General features: G+C 50.8%; 1 protein-coding gene across 7 annotated transcripts in view; it reads left to right on the top strand.

Moving 5' to 3' along the window:
- LOC111149365 (TBC1 domain family member 1) overlaps positions 1–23746 on the top strand; it is a 230476-nt gene that overhangs the window by 191833 nt on the left and 14897 nt on the right. For all 7 annotated transcript variants that reach the window (XM_022506376.1, XM_022506374.1, XM_022506377.1 and 4 more), the window contains 3 exons: positions 3940–4098; positions 17170–17414; positions 19642–19801. In XM_022506376.1, coding sequence (XP_022362084.1) covers positions 3940–4098; positions 17170–17414; positions 19642–19801 — 564 coding nt within the window. The remainder of the gene's footprint in view (positions 1–3939; positions 4099–17169; positions 17415–19641; positions 19802–23746) is intronic.

Genomic DNA, 23746 nt, shown 5'->3' with positions numbered 1-23746 from the left:
CACTAAAGGTATCACATGGGTCTGTAACAGCCATTCCAAATGTTGGAGTTTCTCAGAAGCCCAGCATCTGGATATGGTGGTTTCCATTATGCGTTTTACAAGGGGAACCTGACGGAAGCACTCGGGGCGTCTGGAGCCTGTGTAGTGAGGTTTGGGATAGGTGATCGTGTAGTTTGTATGCAGAGGTGAGCCAAACCTGGAATTCCCTTTGGATCCGCGGACATGGCCATATCGCCTTCTGAGGCAGGAACTCCGTATTTCTAAGTGCACCAAGGGCTCTGTCAGTTTTTCAGCTGGTTTCAATACATAAGACATAATGACTCCGAACAAATGCCCACGGTCCATCTTGTAGCTCAGACTAAAAAAGGAGATTAAATCAGAACCACCCCTTTGGCCGTTTAGGTAGAGGCCAGGTTACGCAGAGCCTTTAGGAGACAGTCCTGGGGGGGTGATGAGGCCCTTCTAATGACCTAAGGATCCGGAAGACACAGAGAAAGGGAGTTCTGAGCTTTCCCAGTTAGAACTGGATCAACGCAGCAGGATTAAGGTGTCACCTTGGGAGAAGGAAGAATAATTCTGTGGAGTTTTAAATAACTCAAAGCTTAGTTTGGGCTTAAATGATTTCCCTAAAGATAGCAAAGTAGAACTTTATGAACCAGAGCATACTTTTTAGGAAGGAGATTATGAAAAGGCCACCTGAGCAATTGGCAATAAGGGCCAGAAGCAAACACTCCTTACCTTTGATCCAGCAACACCACGTCTAGAAACCTAGTCTAGAAATTAATCAGTCAGAAATGCACTGCAGTAGGGAGAATGCTTATTGTGGCATTGGAGAGTCAGAAACCAAAACAGAACCCCAAAACCCCAACCATGTGCCCATCCTATGCCATAGTCCTTGAAAACGATGCAGTCGGTTTATAATGACTGACGCGGAAGCTGTCTGAGGTAAGTAGTGCGCGGTCTCACATACAGCCGTGTATTTCTGTGTCCACGTACGAATGTAGGAAGCCACGCATGACACATTTGCAGATATCCAAGTAATAGGCGGGATGACTGTAAAATGAATACCTTTCTCCCTTCGCTTTCAAGAGCTTCCTACTTTGGGTGGTGAATTATATGTTCACTCTAGTTCTGAGTGGTTTTTCACTTTCTTTATATCTTTTGCGTTTTTATAAGGGCTTTTTTAAAAAAAGTGGTGAGCACAAATTACTTTTAAAGTCAGTAAAAATAAAAAGGTATTCGCATTTGGGGGAAAGCGGCGTCCTATCCACGCAGAACCCTGCCTACAGCCCCGGGGTAAGACTGGGTTATGAGTGGAGGTTAACTGAGCCTGGGGAAGGGGGTGCCAGGTCTTTCTCAGCAAAGGCACTGGCTCCAACTCGCATGACTCTTTGTTTTTAAATCACAAAACCTAAGCTCTCTTCAATACCAGAATATGTGGTATTGTCTGATGACACAAGCAGTATCTTTTCCTCCAAAAGATAAAGGTCTGATAAGATAATGGGAATGGTTTAGTAATAAGAGGAAATTGGTCATCTCATACCTTGGGAAAATTTCCCAGTCTGAAAAAAATACTTGGTGAAAAGCCCCACTATAAATCACTTAACACTTTGAGTGTTTTTCAAGCCACATTTGCTTCTAATATAGTTTGAAATGTTGGGGGCTTGCACATGCGTGTGCATGTGTATTCGCAGCGTAAGGTAATCCTCTGAGCGGAGACAGGGAGAGAAGGAATGGAATAACATAAAAAGGCAGACGTCAGGGTATATTACCTTCCTGTTGCTGCTGTAACAAATGATTACAAAACGGGTGGCTAAAACAACAGAATTATTTCCTCTCCCACTCTTGGAGGACGGAGGTCTGGAGGGGAGGTGCCTGCAGGGCTGCTCTTGGCCGCTGGCGGGGGCTGTCAGTGACCTGGGGCTGCATCACTGCCGTCTCTGCCTTCTGGACACACTGCCTGTTCCTCTTGGCCGCTCCAGAACCGGGATGATCTCAGTTCAAGGCCTTCATTATAGTCTCTAAAAACTCTTTTTCCAAATCACGTTCCCTTGTTCTGGGGGTTAGGATGTGGACATACATTTTGGGGGGCCGCCGCTCAACCCACTACATGGGGAGTGTGGCCCTGGGTTTCTCCCACAGGTTCACCTTTTTTATTCTTTTACATCTGGTATGTGTAAGGGGAAAATCAAATTACTTACTATACCTTAAGTGTTGTTTGTTTAAGTAGGCTCCATGCCCAGCGTGGAGCCCAGTGCAGGGCTTGAACTCACAACCCCAAGATCAAGACCTGAGCTGAGATCAAGATTCAGATGCCTCACCGACTGAACCACCCAGCCGCCCCACCTAGAGAATTTCTAAGAGATAGCTGAGTATTCTAAATAGTTCCTTATGGATTTGGTAATAATAAACGACCTTGGTTGTTCTCTGGTTCAGAGCCACACACGATGATTTTATTACTAACTGCCAGGCAGGAACACAACATACATTTTTCCAGTAGCAGCTTGTCTGACTGTTGTGACAGGGAAGACCTGAAGAGAGAAACAGCAGTCCCTTTCTCGGCTCTGCTCCGAACCAGCGGCTGGCTGATCTCCGGTGAGGGATCTGTGCTTGTTGGCCTCAGTTTCCTTGTCTTTACCATGAGGATCATTGCCCTGTTTCCCTCAGCAGGTCGTGGGGGTGACAGAGTGCTTAGAATGCTGGCAGTGCCCGGTGACCTCACGGTGAATGTCACCCGCTGGTGAGACTTCTCTCACGCATGGCCAGTGGAAAGCCAGGGAAGCCGTCTTCCTGGGCAGGCACCCTGAGTAGCAGGAAGTGTACAAAGCAGTCACAGTTTTTCCTGAATGGAAGGAAAGCTCAGTCCCTAAATCAGAGCTTCCTTTTCTCTCAAGAGAGCTCCTGTGGGAAATGAGAAAGATTTGGTGTCTTACTCTGCAGGCTCCCTTCTCTCCCCATGTCTGCGTTTGGGCCTCGTAACAACAGCAGAATGGTGAACCAAAAAGTTTTGAATCTAAACCATCACTTTTGCCGCTGAAGTTTGCCTTAAATAACATCATTGGCTTTAAGAGAACTTTTCATATGACACTTCAGATGCCTCTTTGAATCACTTGGAGTATTCAAATCAGTGTATTTAAAACACGGAGTAGCGGCTCTTGGAAAGCTTCTATTGTTTTCAGGTCCTGGTTGAATGTTCCCTGAGGCACATTTATGTGGACGGTGTCCAGCCTCTCCTCCCTATCTCCACCCACCTGGCACACGGGGTCTAAGCAGTATTCCCCAATTAGGCCGCTCCCTCCCCAGCTCGGAAACATTCCATAGCTCCCCAGAGCTGCCAAATAAGGTGCAGGTTGCTTACCCTTAATCTCGCCTCTTAATAAAACCCTTCCAGCCTGACGGCCACCTGCTTCCTCCATGCGTGCGTGCCATGCCCGAGGCTTGGAAACATTTCTGGTTTCTTCCTGCGACTCATCTTCTCTCTTCCCTCCCACGCTCTGACATCTTGGCACAAGTGAAGTATTCCATGACCTCTTGCTCTCCTTCATCCGAACCCCCTCACTCAGCTCACGTCTCTTGTACGAGACATTGTGCACTGTAACTTCATGCGCCCGACGTCTTTCCTTAGAATGTTACTAATGGCACCAGATAGGGGCTTGTGCCATTCGCCAGTTCATGCCCTGCTGAGTCTAGCTCCGTCCGAACACAGTATGCATTTGAGAGCTGGAAGGAAAGTGAGAGGCTGGGGAAGTAGGGGAATGATGGGGGAATGACGGAGGGAAGAAGGGGAGTAGTAGACAGAACAGACTTTTGGTTGCTTCCTTTTCATTTCAATGCTGTCAATCCATATGGAACAAGAGGCCGGGTCAATGGAAAGAAATTTAACTCATTATTTGTTCTCTGAGCATGAAATATACTTTCTGCCACCCCTCCTCCCCGTAGGTGTGCCACGTCATCTCCGGGGGGAAATCTGGAAATTCCTAGCAGAGCAATACCGCCTTCAACACCAGTTTCCCAGTAAACAGCAGCCAAAGGACACGCCATACAAAGAACTCTTAAAACGGCTCACCTCCCAACAGCATGCGATTCTTATCGACCTCGGTAAGTCTGCAGTCAGTGTGACATGTAAACGGAAGCTTCGCTCACTTGGCAAACGGGAAGAGGCTGTCTGAGTTATTTAGTGATCTGCCTTTCGGTTTAGCAATCAAAATTTACCACTGAGTCTTTGAATTGGAAAAGCCCTGGAGTAATCACAGATGCCTTCAAGTAGATAAAAATCCCTCTCTTGTCCGGGCGGCTTGTTAACTCTGCTCTGCTCGAAGGCTCTGGTCGTGACCGTGGTTCAGCTCCGTAATTCCGATATCAATAGGAGGTTGTATAGTCCACCGAAGGAACGTGCTGGAAGACAAGAGTCAGAACTGATGCTTGGCTGAATTAAAGGAGCCACTCCGTAGTCTTTACTAATCACAGATAGGACTTACTAGCACAATTGTAGAAAGCAGTTGGTGAGTGGGTTTTGGGCCATTTTATTTTGGGAACAGGGTGGCAACCTTGTCTCCTGAACAGTGTTAACAACCCTAAGGCAGAGCCAGTATATTGGCTGGACCTGCAGGTGCCCCAATGAAGGACTCGCGGGGTCCGCATATCGGTCACTAGGGTCTATGGAGCAGCCCTGGACCTGTCCGTGGCCGTGAGCCACGGTAGAGATGTGGCTGCTCCCAGGAACCCTGCTGGCCCCAGGTGGCAGGAGCTTGGGCCTGCGGCTTTCAGAGCATGTGATCCTGCTTCTGGAATGGCCATCCCAGCTTCTGCCACCAAGGGCTCCCCAGAGTTATTGTCTATGCTCGGGGGCCCGCAGCAGCCTGGCTCTCCGAGGTCCCTGCAGCACAGTGGCCAGGAGGGAAGGAGGCTATTGCCCAGGAGCTGGAGGTGTGGGCTAGACGAGACCGCGTGGAGTCCTGTCTGTCTAGCCAAATAGCAAATCAAGGGGAAAACTGCACACAAGGTCTTCTTTGGGTCCAAGCTCAGATGTCCTCTCCAAGAAACTGCCCCTGACCCTCTAGCCTCTTCTCCCACCTTCAGACTGGATTTGGTCTTTCTGCCAAGCCTTTCATTTCTGTCCCACCCCGTGCTGTCCCACCATAATACTGCCCACATTCCTTATTGTTACGATGATCATTATTAGTTAAAGTGGATGGGGCCAGACGTTGTGTAGAGTTAAACTCCCTTCTTTAGTCTTATCAGCGCCATCCGGTAAGTATTGTTCTGTCCCTGTTGAGAGTTGAGAAAATGGAACAGCAGAGAGGTTGAGTAACGTACTGGGAATCCCATAGCCTGTGTGCTGAGCATGGTGACTGTGGAGCCCATGCTCTTCCCCGCAGCCCCTCAGCCACTGTCCTCAGTGATCCGGTAGTGCCTTCTCATTGCCCTTCCCTGCCGAGGGAAGCAGTCCCCTGTGGGCTGGACTGGGCCGATCTCCCAGTGTGCCCCCATCCCTGAGGTCAGAGCCTGTCCCATTGTGGATGCTGGAGGAAGAGGAGCTGTTGACCGCAGGGACCCCAGCTAGCGCCCCCATCTCACATGACCCCCATAACAGCCTTGGGAGTTGGCCCTGAATCCTCTTAAGGAAGAGCACACAGGGCACTGGGGGACTGCGGTTGGGCAGGGACACAAGGTGAAAGGGCAGGACCTGGCCCCCCTATCGAAGGCAGGCCCCTCGGAGCCTGGAGCCCCGTGGGTTCCCATGGAGACAGCTGGCCGGGTGAAGGGTGATGCTGACAGGCTGTGACTACCCCTTGGGGACAAAGTGTGAGGCATGGGGCTGGAGCCCATTTGGCCCACTGACCCCCAGAAAAGCAGTGTTGTGAACTGGCTGCTGTGTTTGCTGATGTGATGAGTAACAGAAGAATGACTTTATGTTCCTATCACTTGAAGTGAAGTGAAAACTAAATTGAGAGTAAGCTGTGGAAGGGGGTGGGAGGTATAGCCAGTGTCTCTCCCTGTCCCCACTCCTTCCTGGGATGGAAGGGGGAGGAGGAGGAAGGTGGGGGGCACATTTTCCACTCTTCAACCCAGATGTTCTTTTCTCTGGAAGATGTTTTCCCTCAGTATTCTTCTCCCCCTTCCCTGGGCAGAGTCGGCCCTCTGCCTCCTGGTGCTCGCATGTCCTCCCTTCTCTGCAGAGGGGGACAACAAGGTCAGGTCAGCACCAGGGCCCGGGGTGGGGGTGCCTCCCCTGCCATGAGCCCACTGCAGACTGTCCCCTGGTTGCCACTGGGTCTGTGTGAGCCGAGACTGCCTTTTCTGGTTCATGGGCAGAGCCAGGTGGCCCTCCTGTCCTTTAGTGCTCACCTGTCTCCCACCCCCACCCCACCCCTGCCCAGAGGCCAGCTGTAACTGCCCCTCCCTGACAGCGCTGGCCGCTGCTCCAGCTCACTTCTTTCCCCGTCCTGGCCCAGCCCCCCCTTTGGATGCTCTCCGAATACCCACCCAAAGCCCAAAAGCTGTTTCCAGCAACAGTATAGTTTCCAGGTAACCTCTGTGTGTCTCTCCTGAGTTTTACCAGGGCCTCTGTGGAGCCCAGCTTCTCTCCTGAGCTGAACTGGGGGAACCATCCGGCAGCGGCGCGCAGGGCGCGCGACCCACCAGCTCCGCTCCGTCGGGTGCAGGGAGGGCTCGCCTAGGCGTCCCCACAGACTTCCCCGGCGCCTCCGCTCTCCTCTCACGAGGGGTTGGCGTTTGCCCAGGGAGTTGTTTGGTCTCCGCCATGGCTAACTCGAGGCTCAATAAAGGTGCATTGTGCTGAGCAAAAAAAACCCGCATCAGTATTTCAGTTTTTCCAGGAGGTGGCATCTTCCCGGGCCGGAAGAACAGAATGCCTGTTAGTTGGTTGTATTTTGGGTCTCCATGAGTTTCTGTTTTCCTGCCTCTTGTTTTACTTTCTGAAATTAGTTGTTAATCAGTTTTCCATAAGATTTTTTTCCTCCAAAGAGGAAGAATTTGTCAGGCATTGCTTTATAGCCTGTAAAACTTACTCTCTTAAGCCTTGTCCGATTTCAACTTTATGCAACCCTCTATGAAATTGGGCACATGTTTCCACTGTAGAGGTGATAAATGAAGCCCAGAGAGGTGTGTGCTTTGCCAAAGTGACAAGCTACTCAGGGGCAGAAAGTTCTGGAATCTGGGTCTTCTTAGTTTCTGTATCCTGTCCCTTCCAGGACACCATACAGTTCTCTCTTTCTTGGATCAGCCTACTCCATACCCACACAGCTTTCCCTGCCTCTGGTCGCCGTCACGTGGCAGTGCACTCTCAGAGCTGACCACACCCAGCCACGAGAAAACAGCTTCTCTCGGGCTACGCAGAGGAAGCTTAGCAAATCCTTCTTAGTTCAGGAACCTGCCCCACCCTTTAAGTCTGGTTCCACCTGCAATCATTTGGGCAGCCGGCAGGTAACCACAAGCTGTCTCTTCTCTGGTTCTGCATGCTGAATAGACAGCACGGACAGCCCAGCATCCTGCCTCCCACTCCCACACGAAAAGCTGCCCGTGATGAACGGCAGCAGCTGGAGACGCCCTTTCAGGCTCCCTTCCTGTATCCTCCACCACCGCAGGGGCTCCTCTCCCTGACATCCCAGCCGGGACCCCTTCCGGCAGTCAGAACTTCCACCCCCGAGGCTCTCCAGCCTCTCCCCTGATAGGACGGATTCAGCCGGGACAAAACGTGAGCAGGTCCAACAATCTGGGAACACCATGAAATCCAAGAGCAGAGCCTGGAACTGCTCCTAATCCTCCCCACATCGATGGCTTGTGTTATTAATCTGTGCTCCATGGGTCAGTACAGTGGTAGCATAGTGTATGTACTCCGCAGAGGTCTGCTGATTCTTTGGTTACCAGAGGTAGTATTTTCTGATGGCCTTCTAAGACCCTCCATCAGTGACCCTGAACGCAGCTAGCCATGCCCACACTGCCCTGAGAGGCAAAGCACATATCCAGAGATGTGGTTGCCTCCGCAAGCCAGCATGGGGCTGTCGTATTGGTCTTTGCTTCCACTTAATGTATTTTACCCAAAGATATAAAGCCTGCCTGGTATCGTAAAGGAAAGGAACTATAATCCAAGTGTGAGAAAGAAGAATGATCTCCTTGCTGTTTTAGAGTCCATAAAAGATGAGGAGGAGGAGGAAAGCCTCTAGAATGAAGGATGGGCTGAGGATGTTGAGGAAGACTGACCGCGGCAAGGCACAGAGGGTTTTCCCTTATATTTTGGTAGTTTGCCTCGCTTGGCCGCACCACAAAAGCTGAGTGCTGGGGGAAGTAGATGGGCGGTCTTGAGCAACACGTGGGGGCTGAGGGCAAGCACCACCTTGGGTGTCATCTTTGGGTTCAAGTCCTACACGAGAAACTAAGAAGCATTAATGGCAAAACCCAGAAAAGTCCCTAGAATTTGCCGTGTAGTGATCTTGTTCTAGAACACGTGTCTGTCCAGTCGGGGCCTTGGCCTTACGGAGGTGAGTTGAACAGTCACAACTCGAGTGTAATAACTTCCTGCATCACGAGCTACATGCATAATTCCAGAGGGTCTGTCGTTGCCGCTGGTATTATCAAGACTATATCATGATAACGTATTTGTCATCTAAATGGCACAGTGATCGCTCTTTAATGTCAGAGTGACAGAACTGAGTGTGGGTATGTTGAAGTGGGGCGATCTCCTCTCCTCTCGTGGGGTCTGAGCTCTCCCTGGACGCTTCATGCCCGGCTGTGGTGTGCTGGCCAACAGCCGGCTCCCCATACCCCTTAGAAGTTGTCCTCAAGTAGAATTTGCCAATCGTCCACAGTGTAATTGCTTCCACCTTGGCTAATTGTGAGCTACCAACCTGGGGTCACTGATTCTGGGGTTTAGCAGAGACGTGTCCGGGCACAGGAGGAGCCGGTTCCAGGGCTCACCCAGCTCAGTCAAATGTTCCTAAAAATAATCTTGTAGAGAAGATCTCTCTCTCTCTGCCCCACCGTCGTCGACTCCACCGCATCTCCCTCAGCGATCCCACAGATCCTTCCAGAGCACCTGTACATTGCCTGCCCTCTCAGAAACACGTGTTCTGGTGGGGAAGACAGACACAAAACCACTGATAACCAGGTTATTTCATAAAAATTGTGAGGAGTTATACAAAGCCTATTATTTTCTCCAGTCCTTCTCACATTCTGCTCAGAGCTAAGTGCAGCAATTTAAGAACAACTTCGGCTCACGGGTCTCATCAGGGAAGGAGACCTGGAGATGGTCGGGTTGTTAGGGTTCCTCTTCTGCCAATGTGGAAGCCGAGGGGCAGAGAGGCCCAGGGTCCCAGCAGAGGGCTGCTTTGCCCCTGCCCTCTGGGGATGCAGAAGTCTCCAGGCTCTTGGTAAAAGGGGCAAGAGAAAGGAACTTGTTTGCCAGCGTGGGGCTGCTGCACACTGACAAGCTGTGCGGGTGGCCCGTGTGGCCTCCTGGAGCAGCTGCGGCCAAGTGAGCAAAACTGCGGGGTCCGGGGTCTCTGCCGAGAGGAAGTCATGTGGGCCATGGAGACAGTAGTCTGGAATCATGTTTCTCCTGGGACCGGGCAGGGCTCACATGCAGGAGCCCTTGAAGACCTGGTGAAAATCACATTCCTGAGGCCACCGTCCCCGCCGTGCCGCCGAAGGAGCACAGGTGGGGGCCGGGGTGTGCGCACCCCCAGGCACTCAGGTGATCCTGGATGTGGTTCGTGTTTGGAAACTGCTAGAAGGAAAGGTTCATCCCCGAGAAGCATCCCTGTGAAGGGTGAACACTTACATTGTTGAACGCTACGTGAAATCAAGTTGTGGGTTGTTTAGAAATACATCCGAATGTGGGTCTCCAGCATGTGGCTCCGTGCAGACACACGAGACACAGAATCATCACAGGTCTTTTTAATACAAATCAGGATCCTTCATGCCCACGTGTGACTGTGGCTACTTGGCTGTCTCCCCCGTGTGTGAGGGAGCCTCCACCCTGGAGAGAAGTCTGAGGGGCCTCATTTCTCTCCTCGGCTGCGAACCATCACATGGAGGCTAAAGAAGGCCCGTCCTGTCGCATGCGGCGTCTGGTCTGGAGGAAGGGTTTCACGTTTCCTTCGAGGCTGGCCGGAGCGAGGGGCTTTTCCTCAGCTGCAGGGTCTCGGGGCTGCTCCCAGGTAGGTGGGCAGGGGGCCGCCTTCCCCAGCCCGTCTCACTGAGTCAGGCTGTCACTCCACAGACTTTGCGCAGGCTGCGAGCACGAATGGGAAACTGCATTTCCCTTGTCGCTGATGTGCTTTGAGTGAGCAGTGATCGAGCAGTGAGTTACAAGGGGCTCACGTGGGGAGATGCCATCTTCATAAGAGGAGTTCTTCATTTTTTCTTCGCGGTGCTAACTTAGTACCTTCATCATGGGGCTGGGGGTGGGGGGTGGCAGTACCAGATCCTGGATTGTGTGAACGCAGAGGCAGGCTGCCTGGGAACACGGTTCATCTGCCTGGTCCTTTTTCAGCTTGCGAGGCCCGCCTCCTCCCTCTACTGCGTGTGTACTCAGGAGCGTGGGTGAGCCGTGGTGGTATTTTAAAAGAACTATCATAAACACATACATAGGAACACGTCATTATGAACAACGCATTTTCCAAAATAAAAGAAATTTAGTGAGAGGCATTGTTTTACATTTTAATGTCTGGGGTAATAGAGTTAACCGGCTTCTCATTTTTGTTTCTGCATTCAATCTGTTGCATTTACGTTGTTGGAAATATATGAGGGAAAAGCTAAACTTGCATAGATAGATACACAGAGAGCGGAGGGGGCAGCTCACAGAGCCCGGAGAGACCAGCCGTACACTGAGAACCATGGGACTCGAAGAATGCAGTGTAGGAGAAAAAGTGTCCTCCTCCCCCAAATCGAATCCAGTGTAATATTATGAAGTGTAATAATTGTAATAATTACGAAGGCAGACGGGCAGTCATTCTTCTCCTCCAGCCAGGACCTGGACGCTGGAGACTGATTATTCCCAGCCTGGGAATGGGAGTAGGGGCCTGTCTTGCTGTGCCGAGTTCCAGATGCTGTGGAACCAGAGTTGCGTTGGGAATCTCCTGGAACACACGGGACCTTTGTTTCAGCTCGGTCAGGTTTGTGTGAACAGGGTGCTTGCATAAAGAAAGTCAGTGACAGGGGCTGCCTAGGTGGCTCAGTGGGTTAAGCCTCTGCCTTCAGCTCAGGTCCTGATCTCGGGGTTCTGGGATGGAGTCCCACATCGGGCTCTCTGCTAGGCAGGGAGCCTGCTTCCTCCTCTCTCTCTCTGTCTCTCTCTCTGCTTGTGATCTCTCTCTCTGTCAAATAAATAAAATCTTAAAAAAAAAGTCAGTGATAGCTTCTGACACTGCATCATGAGAGAGTGGACTGGTTTGCATAGTAACTAAAGATCTGGAAGTTTGCCCTTCACAGGTGCTTCGATAGAATCTAGCTGGTGATGACGTTCAGTAGTGTTACTATTTGGAATTCATATCCGCGTTCAGTTCCCCACGTGTATGAATTCCCCATTTCACAGAAATCAGTTGCTGGGCTCAACCTTTCCTTTGCCTTTGGAAGTCTGTTAGAACGTGAGATTCTCAGGCTTGGGAGGAATGTTGTGGTCAGTAGAGCGGTAGTGGCGCCTCGACCTTGAAGTAGAAACTGTGGTGCCTTTATGCTACAGAACTGTTGTAAGTGTTCTTTTTATTTTGTTTTTTTCTGTGTCTTGGTTGGGAGTTGGGCTTTTGTGTGTTTTCTGGGGCATATTGGCCCAGTGTTGCCCATGCTGGAACGCCATTAATTGCACCCGCTTGTGCCGCCACCGCCACAAAGTATGTATTCTGCCCTCTGTCGAGAAGAGGAGACTGAGGTTCAGAGAGGCTGGGTGGGCCATGCTGAGCCACATACACATGCTACAGTTGGGATCGCGGGCCACTGCCCTGTGCTTGGTCACACTGCCTCGTGGACATGCCCACATAGGAAGAGGCTGTCCATTCAGCGGAGCTCATATGCGACGTCGTGTGGAATATGTCAGCTAAATCCTAAAAACACTGGGTTTTTCTCCACCATTCAAACCGGGAAGCTTAATAATGCCTCCTCCTCGGGGGCTGTGGGTGAAATAAGAGAACTGAGTTCCGTCCCGGTCCGAGATATCCACCCCACACCCACTGTCTCTTTCCTTTCCTTCCTATCAAGTGTCCGTGGCCTTCAAATAAAACCTGATTGTTCCTCACACATGCCCCCCGAGCTTCCTACTTACCACGGGAGTCTCTTCTGTCGAGGTAATTAGCCTGGTTTTGCTTTCATAAAAGTGAGTCCTCCGGGAGCAAGGTTGAAGAGCTCTTGCTAACCTGATTCCAGCGATGCGTTCAGAAGCGAAAAAGCTACTTCCCCTTAAAAATATTCTGTGATTTTTCCTCTCACCTAATCTGTAAACTGTAATAGAAATTAACACAGGCCCATAACCCTGTGTCTGCAATTCCAGAACCGAAAAGATGAAAACCAGAAGTTTCCCTGTAACTCATTTTGGCAGAATGCAGTAAGTCTTGAACCCTTTGGAGGCAAAATTTGACTCAAACTTCCAGGAGGCCTTTAGCAGACTTGGCTCTTTTCCTCAGTGTGGCTTTTCCTGTGTCTTTGTGGATGCGTAAGTGTGTTTCACTCCGGACTGCTGTCTTCAGCCCTGCTAGGGGTTAGGTAATAACCAATGTGCTCTGTCATCTTTCTAAAATTCACAGATTTGGAATTGTGATACCCATTTCCTTCAAGGGCTTTGGTTGAGACATTTCGGAACTCTGCTGAATTGGTCAGTTATGAAATTCCCTAAGCTTTATAGGTCCAGATACAGATTTTTCTTTTTTTTTAAGATTTTATTCATTTATTTGACAGAGACAGCAAGAGAGGGAACACAAGCAGGGGGAGTGGGAGAGGGAGAAGCAGGCTTCCCACTGAGCAGGGAGCCCCATGCGGGCCTCGATCCCAGACCCTGGGATCATGACCTGAGCCGAAGGCAGACGCTTAATGATTGAGCCACCCGTGCGCCCCAGGTCCAGATAGGGATTTGCTGGTGCTCTACCCTGTATCCCAGTCTGCCCTTCCTGAGCAGTTCATTTTGATGACTCGTCTGGTTTCCCATACTAGAAACTCCACCATCTGCACGCCCTTCTCTCAGTCTAAGGCTGCCCGGAGAGTAAGTCCGCAGTCCAGCCCCATTCGCTGCCCCACCACCGCTCTCCAAGTTAAGGGCCTGTGACTGCTTCCTGGCTCCTGGCCCAGCTGACCTCCTCTGGTCTCTGCCCGCCCTGGGCTATCTTGGCAGGCCTGCTTTTCGAGTTTTCTTTAGCGAGGAAGCACACATCTCCGACCTCTCTGTGGCCTGTGCTGACTCCATGGCCCTCATGGGGCCCATAGGCTAAGCCTGGCGTCTAAGCTGTTCTCTTACAGGCCCTGCTGTGAGCTCTCCCGTCCTCTCCCCTGATAGCCAGCCCCAGAGCTTCTGGCTGTGCCCATTAGCAGTCTGGTGCCTGGCCTGTGGGGTTCCTGCTGCCTGTGTGCTCCTCTCCCCCGCTCTGTTCATGCCTCTTTCTCCTGCTTGGTTCTGCTGAAGAGACTTCCTCCAGGCAGCCTTCCTGGACTGCTGCCCTGTGTCTGGGCCAGGCCTCTCGGTTTTGGGACTCGTCTCCGTAAACTGCACTTCTGTACCTCTCTTCTCCGTGCTTGTTACAGCCACTTGACGGAAGAGAGCCACTACAACCAGTTCTCGTGAAGCCGCATGCAAGTAGGGCAACGTCCCTCTTGGGCCCAGCACCCTGTGTAAGTCCTGCGGTCAGCAAATACTTGAATTTTCTGGATTTATCTGTTTTGTTCTACCAGACTATGAGTTTCTTAAGGGCCAGGAAAGGGTTGGTCTTTCAGTTCCGTGGCACAGTTCCTGTCACACGGGGAGCTCTGAGTGCAGGGCGGGTGTTTCTGTCACCAGGCTCACGTGAGTACTGTGAAAGCCCACATCTCGTCTGCACAGTCTTCCGGGCAGGGAGCAGGTGTGTTGCTGTGTGCTGCTGCTTGGGAAGAAGCTCTTTTACACGAATAGGCCTGTGTCTCAGAAAGCCGGCTTGGTGGTCATGTGGCGTGCACCGACCCCCTCCTCCGGCCATTAGGGCCAGCTGTGTGGCGTCACACCAGGCACGCACACCCGCCTGCATTTAACCCTCACAGGGGCCCCAGCAAGCGCAGGCAAAAAGCAGAGGTGCTGGGGAATTAGCCCAGTACCCGCGGTCCCTTGGCCAGGACAAATACAGGAGGCAGTGCCCGGTCCCAGGGGTTGTGTGGAAGCACTGAGTGAGGAGGAAAGCAGGAAACACGCGCTAGAGGAGCCGGGGCTCCCCAGGGTGGGGGGCTGGGCTGAGCGTGTGGAGGACGGGAACTCACCGGGAGGAAAGGAACGCAGGGCCCTGGCTCTCCCAACAGCTCATGCGGTGAGCTGGGGACACCGTGAGTGGTAGGAGCTGTGCTACCCCAGTTCTCATACTTTTCACTTCGACATCTGCGGGAGAACTCCGTGTCTGGAGCTCGGGACCAGCGTTCGGATCCCGGGTTTGCCCCTTCACAGCTGGGCGGCGTGACGGCAGGGCTGAGGCGCCCACCTGCCATGTTTTTCTCATGAATAAAACAAGGGTGATGTTCTTGTTTGTGCGGTGACCTGCCTAAAATGCTTCATGGGGTATCACCAAGGCGATGGATGGTGTTGTAGGATTAATCCTTTTCCCACCTAGTTTGCTCAGTTGGCATTTGGAAGGTCCCTAAGCCCACTGAGACCATGTCCCTGCGCTCCATGGAGTATCGTTGTGGGACAGTTGGTGGCCTGGCTGTGCCATCAGACTACCATAGTACCGTCCTCCAGCTGAACCTTTCCCAAGAGGCACTTGCTTGGAGGCCCGAACACAGAGCATGAGACGTTCTTGTGCGGTTCTTTTTTCACATCAGCGTGCTAATAAAGATCATTTGTTTGGTGGAATTTGGCCTAAGGTTTGCTTTCTCATAACTGCTTGGTAGTAGAGCTGTGGGCGACATGTCTGTAGCCACCCCAGGAAACTACCCAGGGGGCTGCCCACCTCAGACAGGGTATAATCTGTGGGACCTGTTGCAAAATGAAAATGCAGAATCCCTTGTTCAAGAGTTATTAATAATGTCGAGACTGTGACAGCAGAGCATTAGACCCAGCATGAAACCCTTGTAGGCACAGAGCCACTGATCACACAGGAAATGATTGCCTGCCCCCAACCTGACAATTACTGAGCCATCTAAGTGACACCAGTCCCTCCCCAGCCTGCAGGCTCATCCTCCCGGGAGACTTGCAAAGATTAAATGAGGACTATCCCCCATCAACAGATAAATAGATAAACGTGAGGTATATGTACAGTGGAATATTATTCGGCCATAAAATAAATAATGGAATCTTGCCATTTGCAACAGGGATGGACCTAGAGGGTCTGATGCTTAAGGGAAGACAGAGAAAGACAAATACCACATGCTTTCGCTTACATATGGAATCTAAAAAACAAACAAAAAGACTCATAGACATAGAGGAACTTGTGGTTGCTAGAGGAGAGGGGAGAGGAAGGAGGCGAATGGAACGAAGAGAAGGGTATAATGTCCAGTTCCAGCACGAGTCCGAGATAAAACGCGGAGCATAGGCAGTGTGGCGGACAGGATGGTAGTAAGGGCACGTGGCTACTGTCCTCATCGTGCTGAGTACTGAGTAACGTGAAGCATTGTCGCATCGGTGCGTTGTAGCCCTGAAACTAACGTAACATTGCATGTCAACCAGGAATAATAACAGGCTCACTCCACCATCAGGGCCAGTGAGTGTCTATTCTTGTTTCTGCAGGGGGCGGAATCTGACACCGGAGGGTACTGGGTATGCAGGTGCTCACGGGGACCGATGGAAAGGGAACCAGATCCTTCCTGGCACTGCATGCCTCATGTGGCCTGTGTGTCTTCCACCCGGACCTGTTGGGAGACCCAGAGGCCTTCAGAGGGAAGGGTGTGGGCCGGGCTGGGGTGAGGCCATGGGCAAAATGTGCAGAGGTGGGCAGGGCGCCATCTGCTTGGCGGCAGGTTGGGGGTGATGGCGTGAAGAGCCCCCTGTATCCTCTTGCCCTCGTCCCTCGGAGAATCTGGGGAAAGAGCCACACCTGTGCGCTCAGTGTGGCAGTCACGGGTGCTTACGGAGCCCTGGAAATACGGTGGCTCCAAACTGAGACGCACCATCCGTGTGAGGAGGACACTGGGTTTCCAAGGCCTAGCAAGAAAAAAGAATGCAGAATGTCCCAATGATTTGTGTACTGATTACGTGTTGAAATAACATTTGCATATGTTGGGTTAAACAAACGGTCATAGAATTAGTTTTACCTCTTGTTTTTGCCCGTGGCTGCTGGAGAATGTTTCATTACAGTTGAGTCGCACGTGCTGTTGTAGACTGGGAGGGTGCACGGGGGTAAGTACCCCCCCTCACACGCACACACAGGCACTGTCTGCTCTGCACGCACCCCCTGCCCACTCTGAGGCCAGCCCTGGAGTAGGGGATGAAGGTGGGGGAATGGCTGAGGAGATGCACAGAGCTCCCCGGCTAGGGGTGTAGAATTTGTTCTTTGAGCGCTGGGAGGCTGCTGAGTGCTTTCTAGCAGTGCGGGTGACATGTTCAGGGTGTGTTTGGGGACAGTTCGTTGGGGGAAGGAGGTAGAGCAAGCAAAAAATGAATGCAGGACAGGAAATCAGGAGAGTAGTTAGATTCTTGGTGTCCCCTTGATTCAAAATCAAACAAGCTGATCTGGGTTGATTAAATGCTTTCTCGTGAGGCTGAGGAAGAACCCACGAATATATTGTGCTCCCTTTGCCAAGGCTGAATGATTAAGGTGAACAGTTGCCTTGTGGCAACTAGATGTACCTTTTGCCTTTGCTAATCCAGATGAGGCCCTAATTCTCCCCCTGGGTCCAAGCTTGGCCCTTGGCATGGCTCTAGACGGTTGTCCTCTCAATCATGTACTTTTCTCCCTGGAAACATACTGCCCCATCAGGCATATTCCAGAAGGAGGTATCTGCAGGCATCTGGTTGCTTTCTTCAACTGCGTCTAACCCATGTTGTTTCTGCAGGGAGAACCTTCCCGACACATCCGTACTTCTCTGCCCAGCTCGGGGCGGGGCAGCTGTCTCTCTACAACATCCTGAAGGCCTACTCGCTTCTCGACCAGGAAGTAGGATACTGCCAAGGTCTCAGCTTTGTAGCAGGCATTTTGCTACTTCACATGGGTGAAGAAGAGGCATTTACCATGCTCAAGTTTCTGATGTTTGAAATGGGACTGCGGAAACAGTATCGGCCGGACATGATTATTTTACAGGTAGAAAGCGTTCCTTATGTATTTGCTAGAGACAAATGCCAGAAATGTTTTGGATCCCTTTCCAGGTCTCTCTAAGAAAATTTCCCCACCCTCCGTTAACATGGGAGTAGCTGTCTTTGCTGAGCAGTTAGCTCTGTGCTAGGCATGACGGCAAGCGTTTCATACTGCACTTACTGCCCCTGTAACCCTCAGGAAGACACTGTGAAGCAGCTCAATTTACAGATGGGAGGACTCACCTTAACTCAGTTTACCTGACTAGCAAGTGGCTGAGCTGGGGTTTCAGCCCAGGCCTGTCTGACTGCAGGACCCTCCCTTTACCCTTCATCAAACCATCCTCAGATGATCTAATTCTTAACCCACTGTATCTGTCACTTCCTTTGCCAGGCATCCCCCTCATTCCACATTAGCCCTTGTCACCCAGGGTTCAGCTCAAATATCAAATCCTGGGAGAGGCTCTTTCTGACCATCCTGATGTTATACCCATCCCCCTCCCCACCACCTTCCACCCAGGCACGCGTCTTATGTATCCTGTCTCGTTTCTTTTGGCGTAGAACACTAACTGTCTGAAATTACCTTGTTCCCTTATTCATTGACCTGATTGCTCTCTGACTTTCCTAAGCATATCTCATAAGAAGGCAGGGATCTAACCTATCTTGGAGCCACCTCCCTAGTTCCTAGAGCAGTGCCTGAGATGAAGGAGGCACCCAGTGCGTATCTGTTGAACGAACAGTGGTAGGTCAGAGCAAAGGAAATCCAAAGGGCAGTGTGTGCCTAACGCTGCGACTGTCTCTGTCAGAGGTGGGAGCACTACGTACCCCGCTCTGGGAATATTTCTAAATGTGAGATCCCACGTATACACGTTCCTCTACCAGCAGGCTACTCTGATTTCAGAGCCTTAGTATTTTTTTTTAAGAAAGGACTCATTAGATCCAAGGACTCTTTTTTTTTTTTTAAGATTTTATTTATTTATTTGACAGACAGAGATCACAAGTAGGCAAAGAGGCAGGCAGAGAGAGGGGAAGGTAAGCAGGCTCCCTGCTGAGCAGAGAGCCCGATGTGGGGCTCAATCCCAGGACCCTGGGATCATGACCCGGGCCGAAGGCAGAGGCTTTAACCCACTGAGCCACCCAGGTGCCCCAGATCCAAGGACTCTTTGAGAGGACCAGACTGGGTGGTTAAAAATCCTTTTACCTCCACCTGTGAATATGAACCTCCCCATGAACACAAAACTCATTGAAGGAAGCCATTTCATTACCTAAAGGATGTGGAGCCCCTAACACTTCCCACAAACCCTGTTAGTTCTTTTGATGTTCTCCCCATTAGCTTTGATATAGGTGCACCTGCCATAGGAGAGAGTGGAATTTTCAATTTAATTTAGTTCATTAACACACGACTCTACTGGTGCTTAAGGGCTATGTTGTCTGGGCCCCTGGAAATAGCTTTGTTTTGTTTTGTTTTTGCCAGTTTGCGTGGTATGTGTCCAACCTGTAGCATCTCAGTGGGGCTCGGACCCTCTCTAGGTGGTAGTACCTTGGGCTCAGGCCATCAGACTGCCGAGCCCCGGGCTGACTCTAGGAGCCCTGTGTGCTGTGGGACCCATCGTGGGCTTCCCTCTAGGACTGTAACACAATCTAGAGAGGGGACCCTTTAAAAGTTATTTTCTCCATCTTGAGATAAACGGTTGTCTTCTTCTTTTAAATTGCCCAGGATCTGTAAATCCCATATGTTACAAACCTAAGGAAGTCACACCTGTCCTGCCTGTTGAGTAATTTCGAGGGAGTCTAGAACGAATTTACTAGGTGAATGGGTCTAATGGGGTCCTTCCACAGAATCATCCCACGCCCCCCACTTCTCTTTCACATTTTGAATTCCCCCCGGGTGTGAGTTTTGCTAGGAGTGTGTATTTTATAAGAGAATATGTGAAGTGTTCCCACAAGACAGGTCTTTAGATTCTAGTAGCCAAGGAACACAGGGGGCAGTAGAAGGAAAGGAAGCGGTAGGAGAAGACTGGGCGTGCATGTTCTGGGCTCCTCCTGGCTGGGGCCTCCTGTGCACAAGGCCTCTGGCAGGTGCTCCTTGGGTAAGTGAGTGGTCGACAGTGGTTATCACAGTCCAAGCAGAGTATCTCTCAGTGTAAGAATTCTCCACGGCCTGTGAGTGGGACACGTAACTGAGCCCAGCAGCAGGTACCCGGTTCTGAGCCCCTCTTGTGCGTGTGTTCCTGCAGATCCAGATGTACCAGCTCTCAAGGCTTCTTCACGATTACCACAGAGACCTCTACAACCACCTTGAGGAGCATGAGATTGGGCCCAGCCTCTACGCCGCCCCCTGGTTTCTCACCGTGTTTGCCTCCCAGTTCCCACTGGGATTTGTAGCCAGAGTCTTTGGTAAGTGTGTGTCTGTCTGTTTGCCCGAACCAGCTTTCTCCTGGCAGGTGGGAAACACGTATTCTGGTTCCCTGCCAAGCCTCCGCGCTTCGAGAGCTATGTGCTCGGCAAGAACAGGGTGGCGGTCGACACTCAGAGTCTAGTCGGCACTGGGTTTGTGAACTTCACGAGCGGCCTCACCTCTCGTGCTCGCCGGGCTTGCCTGGGCGCCATCGTCTGGTGGAGTTCAGCCCCGATCCCTCACCACCAGGTTCTCCCCAGACCACACATCTTTAAAGATGTGGCCAGGGGACCCCGTGCATGTCTTCCAGGCACGTGCCTCTCGTGACTCGTCTTCCTCCACCTCTCTGACCCGAGACACTGCACTGATGGCTCCTTCAGACTTTTCAACAGGGGACTTCTGGGCTCCTGTTCTTTCTCGATTCCCTTCACATCTTCTCCTGTTTCTCTTCTTCCTGCCCTTGGCTCTTCATTTCCTCCACCAGGTCACTCTGCAAGGACCCCCCTCCCCCATGCTGATGACTCACGGGTCCACCCTCACAGGCCCCCCCCATCTTCCCAGACGCCTCAGCCCCTTCCACTTGGGGGCCCCACTGCGACCATAGGCAGCTCACATTTCACACCATCTCCTACTTTCTTGATTTACTTTTGGAGAAGATTGTCTCCATCAGAGTTAAGCATGTGTTCACGGGCAGAGTCTCAGGGGCCTTGAGATGGCGGGGGAAGCACGTGCACTTGTGCACTGAGAGCCGAGCGACGCTGGGAGCACGGGCAGTTCTTGCACTGTGGGTTTTCCCTGCTTCAGAGTGAAAGAATCGTTTTGACAATTCGGGTTTTTTTTTTTCACTTTTTTTTTTTTTACTTTGGAGGTTATTAGAGAATTAATATAATCATCACCCATCAAGTGTTTTAAGGTGTCATTAATGTTCATTTACCTGATAATTTAAAAATCTGTAATCTTCTCATCCTTTTTTAGATTTGCTTCTGGAATTAGAGAACATCTCAAGGGGGAGGGTGTGCCAAGCACTATTGGGAGAGCACTCCTTTGGCATGCTTGGGAAAGACAGCTTTGTAGATCCAAATTCTAGAAATCCTGAAATTTGCTTTTTTTTTTTTTTTTTAAAATTTTTTTTATTTATTTGAGAGAGAGACAGTGAGAGAGAGCATGAGCAAGGAGAAGGTCAGAGGGAGAAGTAGGCTCCCCATGGAGCTGGGAGCCCGATGCGGGACTTGATCCCAGGACTCCGGGATCATGACCTGAGCCAAAGGCAGTCGTCCAACCAACTGAGCCACCCAGGTGTCCCCTGAAATTTGCTTTTTAACAAAGGTGGGCACTGAGTTGATCTTTGCATCTCTTTCCCCCAGAGTACGAGATTTTTATTCTTATTCTTATCCATGAGAACTTCTAAAGAATGTCCCATTGAGCTTTACTAGAAGAATCCATGTTCTTAAAATATTCACAGCCCCCACCCCTTTTGCATAACTCGCTCCCCAAACTGATTCTTACTTTCTGTCACTAGATCTCTTCTGGTTTAATAAATCATTAGTGAGATTTCATGATGGGTTTATACCAGGGTTTAAAAAGAAGATAATGGTGGGGTGCCTGGGTGGCTCAGTGGGTTAAGCCGCTGCCTTCGGCTCAGGTCATGATCTCAGGGTCCTGGGATTGAGTCCCGTGTCGGGCTCTCTGCTCAGCGGGGAGCCTGCTTCCCTCTCTCTCTCTCTGCCTGCCTCTCCGTCTACTTGTGATCTCTCTCTGTCAAATAAATAAATAAAAATCTTTAAAAAAAAAAAAGAAGAAGAAGAAGAAGATAATGGTGCCTGGGTGGCCTATTTGGTTAAGCATCTGCCTTCAGCTCAGGTCCTAATCCCAGCCCCCTGGGATGGAGCCCTGTGCTCGGCTCCCTGTTCAGTTGGGAGTCTACTTACCCACTCCCTCTGCCCGTCCCCCTGCTTGTGTGTGCTCTCACACGCGTGTGCACGTGCGCTCTCTCTCAAATAAGTAAATAAAATCTTAAAATTATAAATAAAAAGAAGATAATTAAAAACAACAACAAAAAAAGCCTGAAAATTGTCTGCTTAGTTTACTAACAGAAGAGTCACCAAAATCACAAGATCTCTAGCTGTAGGCTGAAGTCTTTCTTACCAAAAATGTCTGTGGTTTTTGTTTTTGTTTTTTACTTTTCTTACTCTAGAAATTAAAAAGAAAATCATTAGTCCAGTTTTTCTCCTGATTTTTTACTGTATTTTTCAAAACCTGGGTGACAGGAGTGAAGACTGAAAGCGGTAGGAGGGAAGAAGTTGGTGTTCATGGTTTGAAAATAGCTCAAGCATCGAATTACAGCATTTGTGAGCAAAAATTCTGCAAAGATTCCAATGGGAGGGCAAGTACTGAGGGCTCACCTCCTGGGCCCTCAGCTGCTGCCTCGCAGGGAGCTCTGGGGACCCCTGGGGACCCCAGGGCCACAGAACTCTGGGAGAGAGCCTGTCCTTGCCTAAGTCAGATAAGTCGGAGGCATAGTGCTTTGGAGTGACAGCTCTCCTGTTAGAGAATATGTGCTGCTCTAAAGTACATTCTGACGACTTCATAAATTAAAAGCTAAAGCCGGCAAGAGCAGGACATTTATATTACGTAATCGGTGGTGAGTCTTGGAGGCGCTCCTACGTTACGCATAAAGACGCCAGTGTGTGGAAGCTCTGGGGTCCCACAGACCCCTGCTGTGCTCAGCGGGTCTGTGTCCAGCCGGCTGAGGCTCCTCAGATGGTAGGCGGGCAGTGGCAGCTCAGCGCAGCACCGTGTGTGATGTCATTTTGCAAAAACTGTTGGTTTTTGTTTTGGTTTTTTGATTTGGGTTTTTTCATTTTTTGTTTTGTTTTTCTTTTTGCACATCTGTTCCATCTACCAGTATGTAAAACCAAACCATCATATTAGCAGGTTCCACGGGAAGGTTTTCTAAAAACCACTTATGCATTTAGCAGTGGTGACTTGAACCTTGTTTGTTTAGCTTCATGATGGTGGATAGCTTAGTTTTAAATCCCTAAACCTGCCATTCGTACACTGTAGTCTATTTTGGCCTGAAGCCCATTTCATTGTAAGCCTTTTGGCCTGAATAAACCCTAAAAACAAACGGACCTTTGTCAGCTGTTGACACTTCATATGGACGTGCCGGATTCCGAGCTTGCAGACAGCACAGCTCCTGTATTGCTGAACAGGTTAGTTGGCATGAAGTACGTTCTCCTTGGAGGACACCAGCTCGCGATGGGTGTGCCCTAACCTTCCCGTGGTGATCACTGTCGGCCCTCCCGAGCGGGTGTCCCAGAATGTACAATAGTCTCCTCCTGCGTGTTTCCAGTTTGGGTAGAGAGGGGTCCTGGGAGAGATGCTTGCTCTGTTCACCTTCACATCACACCTACCTTTGGGGGAAAACATCATCTGAAAAATAGGACCTGGTTTGCTCCTGCCAGAGGCGGCGGCTGTGGTCTGAGGCTCCTGGTGTTAGAGGGTGTGCTGCTGAGCAGCTGAGGGAGGAGGCGGAGGGCAGAAAGGAAGGGTTTGGTGGAAAACATAGAAGCCACCTGTAATACAGGGAAGGATTCAGAGAGGCTTTAGGACTAAAATAGACTTAGCAAAACAAGATGGTTTAAAGGGCCAGGACAAAAGGCTCCCCCGGGGAACGTGCTCCGATGGCCGGGAAGTGAGATTGTGCACGATCTGTTTGTGCTGCAGGCCTGCTGCAGATCGGCCGTCATCCTTCATGTCCCTCCCACCTGGTCCTGGGGGGAAGGGGGTGCTCTCACATCCAGAGCACCCCAGCCTCCCAGGAGAGAGTTAGGAGAGCGCTTGCCCTTGACAGCAGCAAAGGTGCCTGGAAAAGAGGATGCAGGATAAGTTTGCTTTACTGCCCACCCTTCCCCCCCAGGAATACAGCACCTTTAGGTCATGGG

Source organism: Enhydra lutris, unplaced genomic scaffold, assembly GCF_002288905.1.
Source record: "Enhydra lutris kenyoni isolate GAN:26980312 unplaced genomic scaffold, ASM228890v2 scaffoldscaffold21, whole genome shotgun sequence".
In the NCBI taxonomy this organism is placed as follows: domain Eukaryota; kingdom Metazoa; phylum Chordata; class Mammalia; order Carnivora; family Mustelidae; genus Enhydra; species Enhydra lutris.
This window is presented reverse-complemented; position numbering and strand designations above follow the sequence as displayed.